General features: G+C 51.3%; 1 protein-coding gene across 2 annotated transcripts; it reads left to right on the top strand.

Annotated features, from left to right (window-relative positions):
- The first annotated feature begins 8,598 nt into the window (after window positions 1-8,598).
- Window positions 8,599-17,846, top strand: LDLRAD1 (low density lipoprotein receptor class A domain containing 1). 2 transcript variants are annotated; one of them, XM_045477505.1, is made up of 6 exons: window positions 8,599-8,784; window positions 9,484-9,538; window positions 12,105-12,230; window positions 14,273-14,410; window positions 16,159-16,287; window positions 17,498-17,846. In XM_045477505.1, exons 1-6 carry the CDS (start codon window positions 8,713-8,715, stop codon window positions 17,644-17,646), a joined length of 669 nt encoding a protein of 222 aa, XP_045333461.1. In that variant the 5' UTR covers window positions 8,599-8,712; the 3' UTR covers window positions 17,647-17,846. The 2 variants fall into 2 exon arrangements, with proteins under 2 accessions (XP_045333461.1, XP_045333462.1); XM_045477506.1 differs by lacking the exons at window positions 12,105-12,230; window positions 17,498-17,846 and having other exon boundaries at window positions 14,304-14,410; window positions 16,159-16,281.
- The last annotated feature ends 2,385 nt before the right edge of the window (window positions 17,847-20,231 follow it).

Here is a 20,231-nt window from a genome sequence, read left to right as displayed (position 1 = left end):
TCACAGGGCATTGCGTGCCAGCACTCTGCAGAGTGAGTCACACGCTTACCTTCCAGCTGGGTCATCAGCTTTCTCTGAGTCAGAAGAAAATAGGGTTAACTAATCAAGTGACACTTTGGTCATAAAAAGATGGATTTTATTTTTTAAAATAGTTTGTCTAGATTTGAAAGACAGAGGGTTTGAAAGTATGCGAACACATCCAGAACGGGTAGAAGGAAGGAATTATTAAGCAGTTGTTGAGCAGTCATTGTCTCTTTCTTATTTTTTGTAGAAAACAGTTGAAAAACCTGAGGAATAGATTGGAGCTATCTAAAAACACACACAGTAGTCTTACTTTCCCACCCATGGTACATACTTAATGTTCCTTAGTCAGGCACAGGTTTTATTGTGATGCATCCAGTGAAGCATGCTGCGAGGGAAGTACACCAGATAATGCAAATTTATAGTAGCCTGAGAACCCACTGTTAGGGAGGGCCTTCCTTATAAAACACTACAAAGGAATGCGTAGATAAGAAGGAGCAACTGGATAGTTGTCCTAGATTCTCCCACCTTCTCTTGGTCTTAATTCTCTTTGCTTCTCGAATGAGGTACCCCTGAGGCACTCTCCTCTTGAAAGTATCGATCCAAGTTTAGACAAACTATCCCCTCTTGTGTATGAGACATTTCCATATATGTGGAAATACCCAATCATTCCTGTTATTTAGTAGGCATGCGAATATTTGTGTTCTGACTTTTTATTTTAGTATGAAACCAGAAAGACATTTTCAGAAAGAGTTTAGCTTAAAAAAAAAAACTCCCCCCCGCCCCCCCCCAACAAAATACACACAACATAAAAATGTCTGACTTGAAATTCCAAAAGAAGCAACAAAACCAGTTCCTTCTTTTTTTTTTTTTTTTTTTTTTTTTCCTTCTTTTAAAGTTAGCCCTTTTGGGGCACCGGGGTGTCTCAGTTGGTTAAGCCTCCAACTGTTGATTTCGGCTCAGATCATGATCTCACGGGTTCATGGGTTCAAGCCCCGCATTGGGCTCCATGCTGTCAGTGCGGAACCTGCATGGGATTCTCTCTCCCTTTCTCTCTGGCCCTCCCTCTCTCTCTCAAAATAAGTAAACTTTAAAAAATAAATCAATAAAGTTTAGCCCTTGTTGGATGGGCCCATCTTCACTTGTTGCCATGAGACAGGCAGCACCTTCTTTCCTACCACACAGTATCTTCTTGAGAATCTTGCCTTGGCCCTGGACAAATTATCAAGACCCTTGAGTCTATGACTCAAACTCCCCACGCTCCAAAGATCTTGGATCAGGTCCCTGGTCTAAGACACATACTAATTCAGGCAGTTACAGAAACTAGTATTCCCTATAATGAAGAATGTAAGCCCCAAGAATCCCAATCTTTTCACAAAACTTTATGGACATCTTTTGTTTAGGATACACTTTTTTCCCCCAGGAAATTAGAAATGGCCAGATTATCTGGCCTATCCTGTCTCAGAAATTCCTATGATACATTATCAGCCGACCTGAGCTTTTGATCATCATGTGAAACCTATTTTACTCTGAGCTGATAGTCTAACCAAAAGCAAACAACTTTATCCTTTGTTATTGGTCTGGCTTTATCTCAGATATATGTGCCATTTCCATTATGATTTTTGTAATATATAAAATAGCTCTGTTAGGATTTTTATGAGCTCTTGTGTATCTTAGGGCATATATTGGGAATCTTGACCTAAAGGTTTTTAGACATTTTCTGATAAAATTAACCAGCCCCCCTCACTTTTAGAGCAATCTATAAAACAGTCTCATCTGAGTCCCAACCCCCCCCCCCGCCCCCACCACACACACACACACACACACACACACACACACACACCATGGCAGTGATTTTGTGCAGGGATCCTGTTCCCGATTCACAGTGTAACCATCCAACAACCACTTGAGAGCCTGAGTGTCAGGCCCTATGCCAGGTGATAGGACTTTAGCAACAAACAAGACTCGTTGCTCAAAATCTGGGGAACGAGATGACTATTAATGTGATAAGGGGGTGCTCGCTTCGGCAGCACATATACTAAAATGTGATAAGGGCTATGAGCAGATAAGCATAGAAGTACTATGGGAAGACCCCTAACCTTAATTTGTGGGAGGAAATCGTATCCAAGCTTAAACCTGGAGAAGAAAGGAAAGCCAGACAAGTATCCCAAGCAGTGGGAGCAGTGCGCACAAAGACCTAGACATGTGAGGACTGCAAATTGGTCGGCGGGTTGAGACAGTACGCAAAAGCATAACGATAGATGGTGCTGGGCGGGCAAAATAATAAAGGACCTTCTTAAACCCAGACTTGATCCTGAGCATGACGGAAAGCCATAGAAAGGTTTGAAGCAAGTTATAGCGTTTTAGAACAGATTCACTTGACAGCAACGCTGAGGATAGACCAGAGGGGCAAGTTCAGAAGCCAACAATAGCGGTTCTGTAGTAACCTCTAGAATCTATTAAATTACGTACTTATTCAGCCACACCAAAATGGGAAATTCCATTCCTTTCCCAGAGTTCTTTTTTTTTAATGCCCAATAATCCCGTTTCATTTTACTTCACATATATTTTTGAGTCCTTATCTCTAAGTCTCTCTGCCCCTCCACATTACTGTTTGGATGGTAAACCCTAGGACCGGTCTCTGGGTCCTGGTCACAAGCTAAGTGTTACCAAGCCAACTGGGAAGGCTGTTTCATGAAACCCAAGCTTCTTACCAGACTTATGTTGGGCTACATTTTTAAACTGCAATGCTAGGTCAACTTCTCACCATCCTCAAATTCTAGGTTTGCCAACCCAGTCTCTTCCAACCCAGTGTGCTGAGCCCCTCCCACAAGCTTTCCAGTTGCTAAGGGTGTCATGTTTACATTTGAGTATCATCAACATTTGAGTTACCTTTTTTTATCTTTCTTTCCTTGACCACTTGTTCTAGAGTCTGGGGGTGGAGGTATGTACAGTAACGGAGATTGAAATAGTGGGAAATGCAGACTTCCGTGAGAAGCTAGATTGTACAATGAATGTGCATTTTCTGACTCCTTGCGATAATTATACTGGGAGGTACAGTGTATATACCTTTTCTGAAAGTTGTGATTGTTGAAGTCAGCCCCATACATTTCAAATTAAGTGCTCTCTTCCTGTGATGTTGATGACTTACTTGTTTAGAGCAGGCGTTCTTCACCCTGTTCAGGTTGTGGACCTTTTTGGCAATCTGGTGAAGACTGTGGACTCCTTAGAACAATGTTTTCAAATGCATAAAACTAAATATGAAGGACTGCAAAGGACACTAATGATGTTAAAATATAGTTCTTAAGAGACTTTTGAAATGTTGTGGTTGTGTATATAGGTATTTCTTTATTAACACATAAATTAAGGTCTAGTGGTGGTTCTAAAACCTCTGTAATTTCAAAGTAACTGCGAATTATTATTTTGAAATATCTGCAGCAACTGTAATATGATCTCTAAATGTCTGTGATTTCTATTGGTGACAAAGTCGCAGGTACTTCTCATATACTGTCGATTGTTGCCTGTATTTCATAACTGAAGGAAATGATAGATTTCAGTTAGAAGTTAGTGAAAATAAAGATTTAATTTTTTTCCCATTCAAGTTCGCTGAATCCTTGGTTTAAAGGACGTCTAACTTTTGTCATTTTTTATAAGATTTTATTGAAATTCCAGTTCACCTACAGTTTTACTTTGTCATTTTAGGAGCAAAATATTTTTGTTTGCATCTTTAATTCTAAATTTTTTTTTTTTTTTTTTTTTTTTTTTTTTTTTACTGTTTCCTGTGTGCTTTTTATACTTGAATTGTTCTGCAACATTGGAACAGCAATAATTGAAGGCTTGGGCAGAAAGAAAACAGCGACTAATTAGACATGAGAGGTTTCCACAAAAGCTTGATAATGTTACCTCAAGATGTACCATCAGGCAGTCATTGCTGGAGCCCCACATCTGTTGAATCATAATGCTTAAGTATGTCAACTTCAATAACGTGAGGATCATCTGCATTAAACTATATTATAATGCCATCTTGGAAAAGTGTCTGCTTAGATCTATCACGATGGCGTTTGTCACTTCTGCCAAGCCCTTCAGAGCAGTCTCACTATCACGTTAAATGGGTGCTTACAACATTCTTCTAGGAAGGCAGGCTGGGACCCGCTATTCCCATTCTAGCCTTGGCGTAGACAGTCTCGGAGAGGAGAGACGGCCAGCCAGCGCTCCCCAACTTATAGGGGAGGAGTGATAAATGCCGAGGCAGGGACCAGGCCTCACTCTAGGCGGGTCTGGAAGGAGATCTCTCCGGTTCCTGGGTCCATGTAATGGTGGCACTCATTAGCATTCTCCAACCCAGCGTTGGGCACTAGACTGAGAAGCAGTCCTAGCGGATCTCTCTGTGATTGTAAACAAACCAAGGCCTCCAGAACAATATTGCAGGGAGCAGAGCTCTTTTCACATAGGGGCTCTTACTTCATAATACCCGTAGCCCTTTGAGGTAAGTGTCCTTATCTCCATCCTTCAGATGAGGAAAGATTGCAAGAGGCTGTGACTTGCCACCTTAAATGAGATAGTACTAATCTGACAGAGTTGGGATGAAAACCCCGGTGTGTCTGACAAGCTGAGGTTTGCTGATCTCACATCTAGGGGGTCTCTCCTAGCCACAGCTGGGCTAAGACAGAACCCCACAGGGTAAGGTATATAGGGAAAGGTAAATCCAGGGAGGAGGGAGAGTCAAGTCTTCGCCAAGTGAGGTTTTTACCCGGATCTGGGCACAAAAGGTGGATTTAGAAAGGCAGAAGGATGGGGCGCCTGGGTGGCTCAGTCAGCTGAGTGGTTGAGCATCCAACACTTGATTTCCGCTCAGGTCATGATCTCACAGTTCATGGGTTTGAGCCCCCTGTCGGGCTGTGTGCTGGCAGTGTGGAACCTGCTTGGGATTCTCTCTCTCTCTCTCTCTCTCTCTCTCTCTCTCTCTTCTCCCCTGCTTGCCCACTCTCTCTCTCAAAGTAAATAAACTTCCAAAAAATCTTAAAAAACAAAAAAAGGCAGAGAAAGCCAGCAGAAGTCACTCTAAGCAAGTGACAAGCTATAGTCTGGAGAGAGATGTATAACCCATGTAACAGTTTACTCAAATCCAGCATAAAGAAATCCATAAATCAATAAGAAAATGACACACCGCCCATAGAAAAATGAACAACAGATAGGAAAAAGCAACACACCAGGGAGGAAATCCGCACGACCCGTGTATAAAAAAGAGCGGCACAAAAGCATGGAGTAGGACAAGGCTTTCCAAACTGAATGTGCTTTTGAATCTCCTGAGACTCTTATTAAGATGCAGGTTCTGGTTTGGTAGGGCTGGAGTGAGACCCCAGTTCTAAACAGCTCTCAGATGATGCACATGCTGTTTGGAGAAGTGAGGGTGTGGGTACAGGTAGGGTGTGAACTTTCCAGCCAGCCATTTCTGTATCTTGGCTCTGCCTCTTTTCTTTTTTTTTTTTTTTTAATGTTTTTAATGTTTTTATTTATTTTTGAGACAGAGGCAGAGCATGAGCAGGGGAGGGGCAGAGAGAGAGGGAGACACAGAATCCGAAGCAGGCTCCAGGCTCTGAGCTGTCAGCACAGAGCCCGACGCGGGGCTTGAACCCACGACCTGTGAGATCATGACCTGAGCCGAAGCCAGACGCTTAACCGACAGCCACCCAGGCGCCCCGGCTCTGCCTCTTTTCATCTGTGAACCTTGGGCAAGTCACCTAATGTCCCCGTGCCTCAGTTTCCTCATCTGTAAAATGGACATGATAGTCCCCATAGTCTGTGCTTGGGAGGACTAAACGAGTCAACATACATACAGCCTGTAGCACAGCGAGTGGCAAAAGCAAACACTCCGTAATTGTCAGTGATTAGTGGCAGCAGTAGTAGAGATGTACTTACTTACTAGAGATGTACAAATTAAACCAGAGATACGATTTTTGAACCTACCAGACACAGGTGTTTGAAAGTCTGACTACTTCAAGGCTGGGGAGATGGGAGGCAGAAACTCCCACACACTGCTAATGGGCGTGCAAAGCAGTTTGGCAAATTCTGGTAAAACCGAGGTGTCCTTACCATGTGATTGTGTGTGTGTGTGTGTGTGTGTGTGTGCGCGCGCGCGTGTGTGTGTAGAGAAGGCAGCAGCATTGTAAAAATCAGCCCCTGGAAGCATACAGGGCATAGTCAGGAAACTGATGGACTGCAGGGAGGGAAGGAAGGGAATAAATACGACTGGGGAGAACAGATGCCTTTGATTTTGCTAAACTTAATAATAGTAAAGATGTCTGAGCAAAAATGACTAAGTCTTGCCCTTTGTTAACTCCGGGGGTAGGTACATGATTATTTGTTACATGATTCTTCCTACCTTTCTGTGATAAGTTTTGGAGACTCTTTTTTTTTTTTTCCAAGGGAGGGAAGAGGGGAAGAAGGGAGAAGTGAGAGTAAATAGGGAAAGGGCACCTGGGGGTGGTATTGGGTGTTGAGTGGGGAGGACAGAGAGGTCCTTTTATTGGGGCACCACCTTTCTTCTGGAATGAATGGATAGGAAACTTAGAGATATAGATGAGAGAGCTGAAGCTCAGAGAGGTTGGGTAACCGACCTGCCAGAGGCCACACAGCCAGCGTGGGACCATTTGGACTCTCAGCTCCAAAGCTCCTGTTCTTGCTAGAAGTTGGCTCCAGCAGGCCCCAGCCAAGGCCAAGGGAGTTCAGCAGGGTTGCCCAAGGGAACCCATGGTAGACGTCTCTGCTCAATCTTAAAACCTTGAGTCCTGACCTCAGAAACCCTGCGAACCCCGTGCGCCAGACATCCTCTACCAAGCAGTTGCCATTGGCACACCAGATGAGATCTAGCCGGCATCTTTAGCAGATGGTGTGGCGCGTCCTGCCCATAGCCCTCAGCCCTTTCCATTTCAGGGCACATCAACCTAGCCCGCATCTCTGTGCCTGAGGCAGGCCAGCGGTGCCAGGAGTGAGTACCCTCCGGCGAGTCTCAGCCAGCGACTAGCACAAGCGGGCAGATAAATACCCCAGTGCCCTGGCCTTCAGGTGGGGGAACTCTGAGGTGCCCGTCATGGGAATGTGCTCAATACCATGCCCGTTACGGGGTCCTTCCTTTCCCCGTCTCACTTCCCGCACTCCCCAGCTGGCATTTCCAGGCATCACTCCCAATTAAGCCTATTTGCCTTTCAGTCTGGTCTTATGGTCTGATTATAGGAGTCCCCAGCTAAGACGCCCCCTTCATCTAGTCTAAGCTTTTCACCTACGCACGAGGAAACTGAAGCTCCAAGAAGGGGAGCCACTCGCCCACAGCAGCGCCAGTGGCAGGGCCCTCAGGAGAGCCTGCGGGTTTAGCCCTTCCCAGTGCCGCTGCCTCCAGAGGGCTGCCCATCCCGCCCTACCGCAGGTGGATCCGGTACTTAATATCCCAGTGCAAAAGAGAAGGTCAGTCACAGGTTAGACAACCCCTGGGTATCAGAGGCAGGCTGCAGAGGGACCTTCCCTGGAGGCCCCAACGGACACCTCTCCTCCCTTGGTCCTCCAACCAGTCCCTTAAGCTCCCTGGGCCTTGGTCTCCCCAGCGGTGGGATGAGGGTTGGGCGGCAGGGGTTTTTCAGGTGAGCAACCTGCCCACCCCTCCCCCATCAGGGGCCCCACTTCCAGAAAGATGAAACCGTATGTGGCGGGGCTCCTGGGTGGCTCAGTCGGTTAAGCGTCAGACTCTTGATTTGGGTTCAGGTCACGATCTCATGGTTCATGAGACTGAGCCCCACGTCGGGCTCTGTGTGACATCACGGAGCCTGCTTGGATCCTCTCTCCCCCTCTCTCTGCCCCTCCACCACTCATTCTCTCTCTCTCTCTCTCAAAAATAAATAACCATTAAAAAAAATTTTTTTTAATTTTAATGTTTATTTTTGGAGAGAAAGAGAGACAGAGCGCAAGCAGGGAAGGGGCAGAGAGAGGGAGACACAGAATCTGAAGCAGGCTCTAGTCTCTGAGGTGTCAGCACAGAGCCCGATGCAGGGTTAGAACTCACAAACGGTGAGATCATGACCTGAGCCAAAGTCGGATGCTTAACTGACTGAGCTGCCCAGGTGCCCCTAAAAGAAAATTTTAAAGGAAGGAAAAGAAAAGAGAAGAGAAGAGAAGAGAAGAGAAGAGAAGAGAAGAGAAGAGAAGAGAAAAGGTACATGGCTACTTTTTAAAATAAAATAATTTAAAATTATATCTGCTTTATAATTTTAGTGGAAAATTCATATTCTTTCCACATAGATAACCTATGAAATTGAATAGAAGAACAATAAGAAGACGACTCCTGTTTTTTAGCCACTAGAACATTAATTCTGGGTATTTCTGCCTGGATCTTTATGTGGCCGAGGGGCCGGAGATCCCCCAGTCTCATCACTGATGTAGAGGAAAAAGCAGGTCTGAACCCCGCTTGCCCCCTACTGCGACACTTGGGGCAATTTCTCCCTCTCTGAACCACAGGCTCTTGGTTGGTAACGTGGGCAGGAAGATTCTAACCTGAGAGTGTGCCATCAGACTGCAGGGTGGGGAGAGGCCAGGCAGGAGCCTGGGAAGGGACTGCCCGCAGGGAGGGTGTGGCCAGGCCTCACACCCTCCCTCCTCCAGGCTGCCCCTGGTGACAGGGCAGGAACCCGCTGAGTTCTCTGCATGGGGCCCCCAGTGCCAGGAGGCTGGAGCTGGGAGCTAGAGGCCAGAGACATGAACAAAATCTTCCCCCAGGTAAGAGCTGATTGATGGATTGATTTTTTTTTTTTTTTTTTTCAAATTTTATTTCAGAAAGAAAGAGAGTGTGTGAGCTGTGGAGAATGGCAGAGGGAGAGGGAGAGAGAAATCTCAAGCAGGCTCCATGCTCAGTGCAGGGCCCAACGTGGGGCTTGATCCCACAACCCTGGAATCATGATGCGAGCAGAAATCAAGAGTCGGTTGTTCAACCAACTGAGTCACCCAGGTGCCCCAAGAACAGCTTTAAAATGGCTCCTGACCTGGGGGAGTCAACCCTGGGGCAAGGAGTGGGCAGTAAAGTGGTGAGGTGCTGAGGTGGCCCAGGTCCCCCTTGCTCTGGAGGCTCCCTCCCAGATTGTAGGGGGCCCAACAGGTGAACCAGCTGCACAGTTTGGGTGGTGGGTGCTGGAAGGGGGACAGAGGAACCAGGTGGACAGGAGGCCAGGGGAGGCAGCCATCACCATTACGGGAGGGGGCATCAAGGAAAGCCCCTCCAAGGAGGAGCCTAAGCCAGTTTGAAGGAGGAATGTTTGCCAAGTGGAGAGAAAGGCGTTGCAGGCAGAGGGCACAGTCTAGGCGCAGGTGTGGAATCGAGAAGCAGGTCTGAGGCACTTAGCACGCTGGCGTATGGGGGCCTGTGGTTCCATGGAAGGCTCTCCGTGACCCTTCTGAAAACCCGTTCTGTCTCTTGGGCAGGGAGATGGCAATGGCAATGCTGCTGCTGGAACCAAAGCCCTCCCTGGAGGTGAAGGTAAAGGACAGAGGGCTCCCAGGTGGGGAGGGCCACGGCTACAGACGCATGAAGAGGGCTCCCCACGGCTCCCACTGTCCCTCGGACCTCTGCCCCCATGCTAATGTCACCCGCTCCCAGCTTCCTGGCCAGCCCTGCTGACGGTCACCTGCTTACGAGGCTTGTTCTTTCTCTCCATGCGTTCTTTGAGCGCCTACTGTGCGCTGCCTATCACAGACCCCCGCCACATACAGCGCCCCCTGTAACCTATAGAGGGAAGAGCCCTGGAGCCAAAGCCCTGACTGAGTGCATGACCTGGGCTCTGCTCTTTACCTCTGAGGGATAAAGCAGGCAGGATCACATACTTAGCACCTCCAATGTGACACTGACTCACGGTGTACCCAGCACAGTTTGCTTTCCCTTTACGCAGTGAAGGAAGGAAGGAACACACATCTATTGAGCCCTGCCTTGGCCCACTTCTGTCACCGAGGGAACAGAACCAGAGAGGAGGATGATAATAATAATGGCTATAAAGAATCAACCCCCCTAGTATGTGCCTGGCACTGTATGGCCTCTTTTTAATCCCCAGGCCGCTCCCGGAAGGGGTCCTGTTTGGGGCAGTAACAAGACGGGGCAGCTGAGGAGAAGGCAGTTTGGGGAACTTGGCCAAACTGGGATCCCACACAGCTGGGAGGTGGGAGAGGTGGAGTTCAAATTCGAACCGGGGTTCCTCTGGCGGCAAAGCCCCTGCGTCCCTGTGGCTCCACACCGGGGCTTGTGTATTTCCCAGTGCGGCTCCCGGTGGGCGTGGCTGTGGAACAGACAGTCTGGGTTCCGGTCTGTCCGGAACGGATCGGCGCCCGAGGGCTTTTTAGCTTTGCCGAGCGGCATCTTCACCTGGGCTCAGGCCCTGGTGCCGCCAATGGGTCTCAAGCGTCTCCCGCGACACCCCGCCCGCAGCCCGTGCTGCACAAATATTTGAGGAGCAGCTGCTTGGCTGACCAGGCTCCCCGCTGTCTCCCTGGTTACCAGAGTTTACTCTGTGTCTGCCACCGACCAGGACTGCGGGGGTTGGGGATTTTCAGTTCATGCTGCATCGCCTGTTCTAGCTCCTCTCCCAGGGCACACCTTCAGGGGCTCCGGCCACACCAGGCCACTTGCCCTTCCCCGTGCGCCCTCGCGCCCTCCGTCAAGCCTTTACTTTTACACTCTCTACCTGGGATGCCTTGTCCTTGCACCCTCCCCTCACCTGCCTGTGGAAATCCCACCTGTGCTTCCCACACCCCTCCGTCCAGCAGCCATGCCACCTTGCTCATGCCTGCTCGACACTTAGTGCCTGGCACCGGAGCTGCCCGTGTCCAGGTACCCGTCTGACGGGCGGGCAAGCACAGAGTAGGCAGCTCCGGAAATGTGAGTGGACTGGAGGGAAGTGACATGAACTCACCCGAACTGGGGTCCCTCCCGTATCTCTGGGATCTCTAGGTCAGAGTGGTCACAAAGCACCTACTGTGTGTCTTGCCTCTCAACGGGACCCTGGAGACCTAGAGATGCCTAAGACCTGTCTCACTCCTTTTTCTGTGATAACTGTGGCCCAGAGGACAGGACAGCAGTGGGCACCCACACTCTTCCTTTTCCCCACCCATGCCTTGTCCTCTAAGTACAACAACAAGCTTTCAGGGCATAAGGACCAGAGCCATGACTACTGTTTTTCTGTCCTTTACAGAGCAGGGCACCTCATAGGTCCTTAATAAAGCTTTCTTTCATTATTTTCATGAGGAAGCAAAATTTAAAGGAGCCAGGGAAGTTAAAGGAGCAGGATGTCTCCTCTCACAGTTATTTCCACAGTGCCTAGGATACAGCTTGGCACATAGTCGGTGCTCAGCAAACAATAATAGCTAAAGCCTTTAGAGCACTTACTATGTGCCAAGCTCTGCTCTTATCCGTTAACTAGCTTAGCTTAGCTCTCTCAACAACCCTAAGGTAGGTATTATGACCCCCATTTTCCACATGAGGAAAGAGGCCTAGAAAAATAAAGTGGTTTCTCAGTATGGTCCAGTTGGGATTCTAACCTCCATCCTGGCTGGCTCCAGAATGGACAATCAGCTGGCATCCTGCAAAGGGCACGACTCATGTCCCAGCTCTGCACAAGGTGACCTGGACATTTTCTTCTCTGAGCCTCAGTTTCCTCATCTATAAAATAAAGGTTCTTTTTGAAAAATTAATGACTATGAAGGCCTGCTTTAGTTTTTCCCCAGGCAGGGGCTCACCAAGCAGGTGGCCATCTCTCTTGGCCCCCTGAGGAGAAGTCCTCGAGGGAGGACGTCTGGGTGAGGGCAGTGGAGCAGTGACTGGGATGTTTATTCTGACATGTTTATCACTGGCCAGCTACTGGCCGGGGCGAGGGATGGGTGCTTGGTGGAGGTGGGCCCACAGGCAGGACCGGGAGCATCGTGGAAGGCTCAGGCACCCCCTCCTCCAGGGAGCCCTTCCTGCCCCTGCACCCCTAGGAGGGGAGGCACACCTATAGGGGCCAGGGATTAGGATCCCTAGCTGCTTGGTCACTGGTTTCCCACCCCGTACATCATAGGCTTTGGCTCCCTCTGTTGCTCACGCCGAGGTGCCTGCCTCTCAGCCTTCTTGCTCCTGCTTCTGGTGACTCTCGCAGCCCTGATCGCCCTGGTCACCATCCTTGGACTCCCCCCGCGCACACCAGGTCAGTGTGGTCAAGAGAGGGTGGGCTGGACTTACCAGGAGGGGATCCGGGGACGGGGAGATAAGGAATCCTAGTGCCACTGGCTGCTCCACGAACAGGCTTTGGGACAATTCCCGGGGTGTGTGCGCAGACACGGCCCACATGCACGTGAGAGCTGCCATTTGCACATCTGTGATAGGAGTTATTGAGAGGACCAGCTCTGACATCACCTTCCTCAGGAATCCTCCCTGGCCCATAGGCTAGGCCATGTGTCTCGGTCCCCACAGCCCCACATACTTCCTCTTCCCCTGGCCTGGCTATCCTGGGAGATGCCATCTACCTGTGTATCTGCCTCCACCATAAAGGACAGGGACGTGTCTGGTACATCCCTGCAGCCCTGACTTCAGTGCTGAACCCCAACACAGTCTCTGCCTCGTGGAGCTCGCAGTTTGGAGATTAAAGGACATTCATCAAATAAGCACCTGAAGGCAGGATTAATGGGGGCTCTGCGAGTCTGGAACAGGGGCACTGACCCGGTCTAGGAGTCACGTGGGCGCCCTGAGAGGTGAAAGGGAGCCGAGCCATGAAGAAAAAGTGGGGACTGGTTACTGGAGGGGGTGGCAGGAAAAATGTCCTGGGCACAGGCAACCCCATGTGTAGAATCCCTGGGATGAGAGGAAACATGAGGAGGAGAGACTGCAGGAGGCCAGGGGACACCCAGGGCAAGAGCAGGGGGCGAGGCAGGTGCCCAGGGCCTCAGGGCTGTCCTGGGGAGGGGTCACCGTCCAGAGAGCCATGGGAAGGGGCTTAAGCTGGGAGTGGGGTGTCATTTCTGAGAGAGGTCTCTGGAGCCAGGTGGGGGGGTATAAGGGGACAATGTGGGGGTAGGGGGTAAAATCCACAGTACTCTATGTGCCCGTGCAAGAACACGGGCACTGACGGTAGACGTGAACACATGTGGAGCTGCACTCATGTGCCCGTGAATGACACATATGTCTGTATGTGTGTGTCAGTGTGTGTGCGGGTGTCTGTGTGTGTGTTCGTGTGCATGTGTGTGCACGTGTCTGAGTAGGTGCATGTGTGTCGCTGTGTGTATGTATGTGTGACAATGTGAGTATCTCTGAGAGTCAGTCCCCCTCCTAGAAGCCAAGCTAGCTCCGGGAGGTGAGACGTGGTTCATGGGTGCCCAAACACAACGTGCACAGCCCCGATCCCATCTCCAACCTGCACGCACGTATATATACACAGGCACAGCCCGTGGGGCCAGGGCAACCCCCCACTTGTCTGCCAGTCTCTCTCCTTTAGTTCTTTGGAGCAGCCACGGGGTGGGTGTTCCCCCCAGTGGGATGGAAGAGAAGACTCTCAGCTGCACTGGGGGGCCAGTCTCAGCCTCAGGGAAGAGCCAGCCCCAGCAGGCCTGGCTATCAGCGGTGGGACTGGGCCTTGCATCTGTCTGAGCCTCACTTTTCTCATCTGTAAAGTGGGGCTAATGATGACACCTCACAGGGCTTTTTGGGGAAACAGTAGAGTACAAATGTGAAAGGGCTCTGCAGCCCATGAAGTTGTACCCACAGGTAAGGGACTGTGGCCTAACGGTCCCCAGCAGGCCCCACTAGATTGCTCCTGCCAACCTGACCTTGGCACCAGGACCTCCACCATTAAAACCACTTCATGGACTGGAACGCTGTCCTCAGGGGCCTCCATGGGACTGGCCCTAAGCTCTCAGTAAAGGAGGGAACCATGACTCACTCTGCCTGTTCTCTGTGGTAGGGTCATTCACACACAAGCTTTCATGTAATCTCTCCAGCAGTCCTATGGGGTTTGTGCTCTGATCTCCATTGTACAGACAAGGAATCTGCGACTCAGAGAGGTCAAGTAGTCTGACAAAGGTCACACAGCTGGCAAATGGTAGAGTGGGGGCTTGGACCTCATCTCCGTCACCATCCCGCCAGGGTCACACCTGGTCCTGTGGGCAGGCTCAGTGTAAGGCTCAGCTTCAGGTACTCGTGATGTCCTTGTAAGCACCGCTCTTGAGCCCCCGGGGTCTCTCCCTGCCAACTCAGGGGTCCAGACCTGTGTGACACTGATGAACAGGACAGGCTTCCTGTGCCACGACCGGAGGAGCTGCGTCCCAGCCAGCAGGGTCTGTGACGGCGTCCGCACCTGTGCCCAGGGTGAGGATGAGGACGAGGCCATGTGCCGTGAGTACCTGCTCAGTCCTGCCCTGCCCCGATTGGGCCCCTCCAGGGCCCATTTGCGGTTGCCCCCCCCCTCTGTTCTCCCTGCAGCCATACTGAAGCTCTACAGTCCCCAGTCTACCAGGCACCTTCATGTCTCCCAGCCTTTGCTTGTATGGTACCCTCAGCCAGGAGCACTGTCCTCACCCTGTCCCAGGCACATGCACACATATGTGCCCATGCTAGGAAGGTCTTTGCTCTGTGCATCTCCACTCCCTGAGAACCTGTATCCATCTTTCAAGGGAGAGTTCAAGTGCTAACTCCACCAGGAAACCTTCCCTGACTCTCAAAGTAGGTTAATTCCCTCCCCTGGGCTCCCATAGCCCCCGTGCTTCCCCCTGTCCCAGCCCTACTCACATTGGCACATTGGCCACCCCCACCAGACTGTGAACCCCTCTAGGGCAGGCCTGGTCTACTTGGTCTGGGGGCTCCATTTCCTGGCAGAGGACTAGATCTGGGATGATTTCCTGAATCAATGATGGAATGAGTGAATGAGTGGGAAAACCTGGTCCCAGAACTTAGAGACCTGACAGTACTCAGGAGAGAAAAACCGTGGCTGTGTAGACGAGGCACTTTCCATGTAGGAGGGAGAGAGTCTGCTGTGTTGGAGTGGGTGGGTGGGGGGAGGGGAACGGACGGGGAAAGGGTCACTTTATCGTGGACACGCTAGACTAGAGGAGATGTTAAAGGTCATCTGGTCCATGTCCCAGCTCGTGCTCAAATGCCCTCATAACAAACCCAATAAAGGCCACCGAGCCTCTGCTTGCATATGTCTAGGACGGGGGGCTCACTACAGTGTGAGGCACTGCTCCCCTCCTTCATCACATAGTTTGCATGGGAATGTCTCCCTTGTGCCAAGTTTAGAGCTGTCTCCCTGCAGCATCCTTGATTGGTTCCAACTCTGTTCTCTCATCTGAACCACATTTTAATCTATCTTCCATGATGGTGGCACTGCATGGATTTGCAGATTGCTCTCTTGCCTACCGTGAGAGTCTCCTTCCTCGGGCCTCACTCTGAACTCCTACAGTCATCCCCTCGTGCTTGGTTTTCTCCATTCCGCCAGCACACCATAGGACACACACCAGCTACCCTTGCCCCTCTCCCTGGTCGGGCTCCAGAAGCATCCATGACGTTTCTGGCTGGCCCTGGCTTGTCCAAGGAACAAAGGCTTTTCCACTCCCAAAGGCCTCTCGTGATGTGGCCTGAGTTTATGTGAATTTTTGGTAGCCCTTTCACCCCTCTAACACAGAACCCACTTGCAAGAACGGTGCTCTGACGCCCTCTCACAAAGTATGTGAACCCGCATCCTCTGAGTTCTGGCGCCCAAATGCAAGATTTCATGTTTACTCTTGTTATGTTCCTGTTGGAGGCTTCCTGGAGGTGAAGGAACTTGAACCTGGACTTAGAAGTGGGATGGTTTTGGAGAGGTGTCAAGAAGGACATTTCCGGAGGAAGGAATAGTGCAAGCCCTGGTGTGGGGTGGGCATGCACCAGAGCCAAGCCGGGAATGAGGAAGGGAGATGCCACTCTCTGGGCATCTTGTTGGGCAGACAGGGAAAGAGCACTCCTCTGCCCTTGACGTGACCTCCGCCCCAGGAAACCTCCTTGTGAGCCCGTTTCGCAACTGCCAGGGTGGCCAGGACAATCCACCTCCTGATAGACGTCTGGAGGCCGGATGTGGACTTCCCCCTGCTTCACCTGTCCCCCTGTAGGGGATGTGCCCCAGAGCCTCCCCAGCTTCCTCGTGGCCCGCTGTGGAGACCCGTCTTCCTGGATCTACTCGGACCAAAAGTGTGATGGCATTAACAACTGCGGGGACTGCTCAGATGAACTGAGCCCAGGTAAGGGTCTGGGCACAGGCCGGGCTGGGGCAGGTGACCAGGCAGTGGCCAAAGGGCAGAAGTTGACCAGAGAATCTCAGAGGTTCCCCCTGCCTCCCCTTCTCACATACCATGAAGTTCTCCACCCCTGCTTGAATGCCTCCAGTGGCGGAGTGCTCACTACCACTCCAGGTGGCTCCTGCTGGAGGGTTATTCTTCTGTGGGGGGGAGCTCACCCTCAAGGGCACAGATGAGGAAACTGGGGCCCAGAGGGTGGTCACGCAAAGAGTACGTACATGGCTGAACTGGGATGTGAACCCGAGTTTCCTTCATCCCCTCTGTACCTCCCAAAAGCCCTGTGAGGAAGCAGCATAGGAATCACTGGCCCCAAATTCATATGTAGGTAAACTGAGGCCAGAGAAGGGACTTAATAGAATAAGTGATAGGAAAGAAGCATGGGTATAAACCCAGGTCTCCTGACTCCAAGTCTGAAGCTCTTTCACTGCCCAGACTTTCCTTTCAATCTCTCCCCCATTGTTCAATCAACAAACGTGTTCCGAGCACTGTTAGGGGCTGGCCCTGGTGCCAGGTTCTGCTGGGGGATAGTCAGGAGTCAAACATGTGTCCTACCCTCAGGACTAACATCACGTTGATGCCAAAAGGAAGTGCTGGGTTCCAAAAACCCTAGAGAGGGTTTGCGGGGCGGGGGGTGGGGGTGGGGTGGGTAAGAATCAAGGGAGACTTCTCAGAAGAGGCACTGTTCAAGCAGGTTTTAACAGGCAGATGCTGAGTGTGCAAGAAGCACACTGGAGGCCCAGGGTACAGGGTGAAGGCAGGAAGTCTGTGAGCCATCCTCCGAGAGTCGCCATAAGTTGGCTGGCGTGGCTGAGTCAGAGCGAGGGAGGGAAGACGGGCTGCGGGAGACAATATGCTCCCCTTAAGATCCCGCACTGACCATGGGCCTGGCACTTTGCTTATCTTCCTTAATAACATCCTTGAACAGATGAGGAAACTGAGGCTCAGACAGGGTAAGGCTGTGTGTGGTCACATAGCCTATGATTTGGGGAGTCTAAATTCTCTCTCCCACTGAGAGATAAGGCATACAGGCGACCCATGTCTGATGGGGTGGCTCTATGGGGAGCTATGGCAGATTTCAGAGCCAGGGGTGGGCGGGTGCCTAGGGCACTCCAGGACACAGCAGCGGCCCTTCTGCTGGCTCTTGTGCCTACAGTGACTTCATGCCCACCCTGTGGCCCCGGCTGGTGGCGCTGCCCCTCCACTGTCTTCAAGTACTGTGACTGCATCCCGAGGGTCCTGTGCCGTGACCACACGCAGCACTGCTCCGACTGGTCTGATGAATACTCCTGTCCTGGACCCTGAGGGGGCCACCCGGGCCAGGCTGGGAGGCTGGCTGGAACGGCACTCATAACCCTTCACACGAGCATCACATCCAAGAACGCGAGGGCAGGAAGGAGGCTACAAGATCATCTAGTGGGATCCATGCACCACTGCCTGTGAACAAGAATCCCCTCTCCTGGGGGCGCCTGGGTGGCTCAGTCGATTAAATCTCAAACTCCTGATTTTGGCTCAGGTCATGATCTCAGGGTCGTGAGTTCGAGCCCTGCACCAGGCTCTGAGCCGAGCATGGAGCCTACTTAAGAATCTCTCTCTCCCCTCCCTCCCCTGCTTGCTCTCTTAAAAAACTGCCTCTCCTGCCTTCAAGTTGGTCAGCCTCTCCTTGAATGCCTACAGTGATAAGGGTTCATTACCGTAATAGGCAGCTCCTAAGATGAATGGAATCTGCCTCCATGATTTTGGGCCTGTTTCTGGGCGACACAGAAGAAATACGTTCCTCTGCCCTAAGACAGGCTTGCAGATCCTGACCTTGTCACCCCTTAGAAAAAGGTTAAGTCTGAGACTTAAAAAACCAAGCTAAGGAATTTAGCTCTTAGGGATGGAACATACATGTGAAGTGTATGCCACTTTCTGCCCCTCTGGTACCTAAGACAAACGGCCGGCCTCACGTGCAGCCTTAGCATGTTTCTCAACACGGTAATCCCAGCGAGTGCTACTGATTGATCGCAGAAGACTGCATATGAGGCAGGGTACGGGCCATTCAGCCGTTGGGAAGCTGTCACCGGAGGCTCTGAGCCGGAGAATAGAGGGTCAGGAGAAAGCGAAGCTTGAGGAGCTGCTCACTGCCCATTCTCCACCCTACCACTCCCCACCCTCTACCCTGTGACCAGCTGCCCAGCCAAACAGCCCAGGTTTCCTGAAGTGGGTACTATATTTTGGTGCTGGTGTCTGAGTGAATGAACTGTTTCTTTGAATACTTTCTGGTTTCACAATAGCCAGACAGACGAGGACGGTATCCCCACTGAACAGATGAGAAAATTGAGGCCCAGAGGAAGAAATGGCTTGCTCAGGTCATACAGCAAAGACAGTGCTGGAACTGGAACTCAAGCATGGTCTCTGGTCTCTAGGCTCTGAAGCTTTTCCTGCTACCAATGTGATTATACCCTGGCCAGGAACAGAATCTCTGTGGGGTATTTAAACAAGGTAGCTTGAAGGGCAGAATGTGGCCTGCCCTTATTCCAAAAGAGAGACTTAGAATCTGGCCAACAAGAGGGTTCCGGTTGAAGGAGACAGACGTATCTCCATTGGAAATTAATTGGTTTTATATAGCAGTCTTTTGTGAGTTTTGAGTTGAAAATGAGCATCTGAGAGATTGCTGAGCTCCAGTTCATCCTTTGACTCACTGCACAGCCTCTGTGCACATGCTGTGGGCCAAGCCAGGGCCAGGCACCCAAGAGGGAAGACAGCTGGATCCCAGCACACGAGGAACAGAGTCTCATGGGGGAGGCACCTCACACGTAGAGGGATGGGTGGGCAGCAGGAAATGCTGGGATCAGGGCACCAAGGAGAGGCCTTTGGGGAGTGAGGATACAATCATGTCCCCGACACTGATGACCTGAAGACCAGCTCCTGGAACAAGGTGCCTCAGGGATGCTGGCTGAGGGATGGTCAGCCCAGGGCTCTGGCACCCTTGGCTGAGCTTCATTCCAACTAACGGCACAAGTGAGGCACTTCTGACACCTGGTCCAGAGCAAGGACACTTGGGCTGGCTCTGGAGGGTAGAATTTCCAGGGGTAGAGGTGGAGGAGAAGGGCATTCCCCGCCAAGGGGCCAGTGTGAATGAAAGTATGGGTGTGTGACAGGGCACACCTCGGCCAAGGAATGCCCAGCAGGCCAGAGAGGCCAAAGCATGGGCTGAGGGTAGGAGACAGTAGGAGACAAGGTGAGGAGGCGAAGAGGGATGTGATCCCTCAGGGCACAGCTTGTCACACTTCATCCTAAGGGCAGTGGGCATCATCGGGGCCAAGGAGCAAGGAAGTTTTCTGGACCTTTGATGAACTTTAATTGCAATAATCCAAGAAAGAGATGCCAGCACTTGGACCAACTGGGCAGAGGGGGTAGTCAAGGGCTACTTATGGGTGGGGAAACCTGGGCCTTAGGGCCCTATGGGAGCATGGGTGGGGGCAGGGAGAGGAGGGCCCTATGGGAGCATTGGGGGGCAGTGGGGAGAGGAGGGCCCTATGGGAGTGGGGTGGGGGGCGGGGAGAGGAGGTCCCTATGGGTGCCTGGGTGGGGGGCGGGGCGCGGGGAAAGGGAAAAGGAGATAGAGGAGTCCAGAGGCCTGAGAAAGAGTACCAGTCCTCCCTCCCTGGGCCATGCCTTCTCCAACAGGACACCCGTCTCCAGGGGAAGAAAGGAACAAGGAACGTTCCAGAGGCACATTCCAGCACTCAGATATAATGTGTTTCCAATGCCCTGAGCCCTGGCTGTTGAAAACAAAGTTGCTGGGAGGAGGCCATGGGAATATGCCCTTAGTTTGCTCACACCAGTCAGCCTCAGTGGTTCGGGCAGCAGGAGAGTGCCCGGTTCCCGCCAGGAAAACATTTCCT

Source organism: Leopardus geoffroyi, chromosome C1, assembly GCF_018350155.1.
Source record: "Leopardus geoffroyi isolate Oge1 chromosome C1, O.geoffroyi_Oge1_pat1.0, whole genome shotgun sequence".
In the NCBI taxonomy this organism is placed as follows: Eukaryota; Metazoa; Chordata; class Mammalia; order Carnivora; family Felidae; genus Leopardus; species Leopardus geoffroyi.
The sequence above is the reverse complement of the archived record's forward strand: the minus strand, read 5'-3'. Positions and strand labels throughout refer to the sequence as shown.

Coding starts and splice junctions, on each gene's coding strand:
- LDLRAD1 (XM_045477505.1), top strand. CDS start 8,713: ATGGGGCCCCCAGTGCCAGGAGGCTGGAGCTGGGAGCTAGAGGCCAGA. Junction 8,785..9,483: donor TGAACAAAATCTTCCCCCAG/GTAAGAGCTGAT, acceptor TCTCTTGGGCAG/GGAGATGGCAATGGCAATGC. Junction 16,288..17,497: donor CTCAGATGAACTGAGCCCAG/GTAAGGGTCTGG, acceptor TTGTGCCTACAG/TGACTTCATGCCCACCCTGT.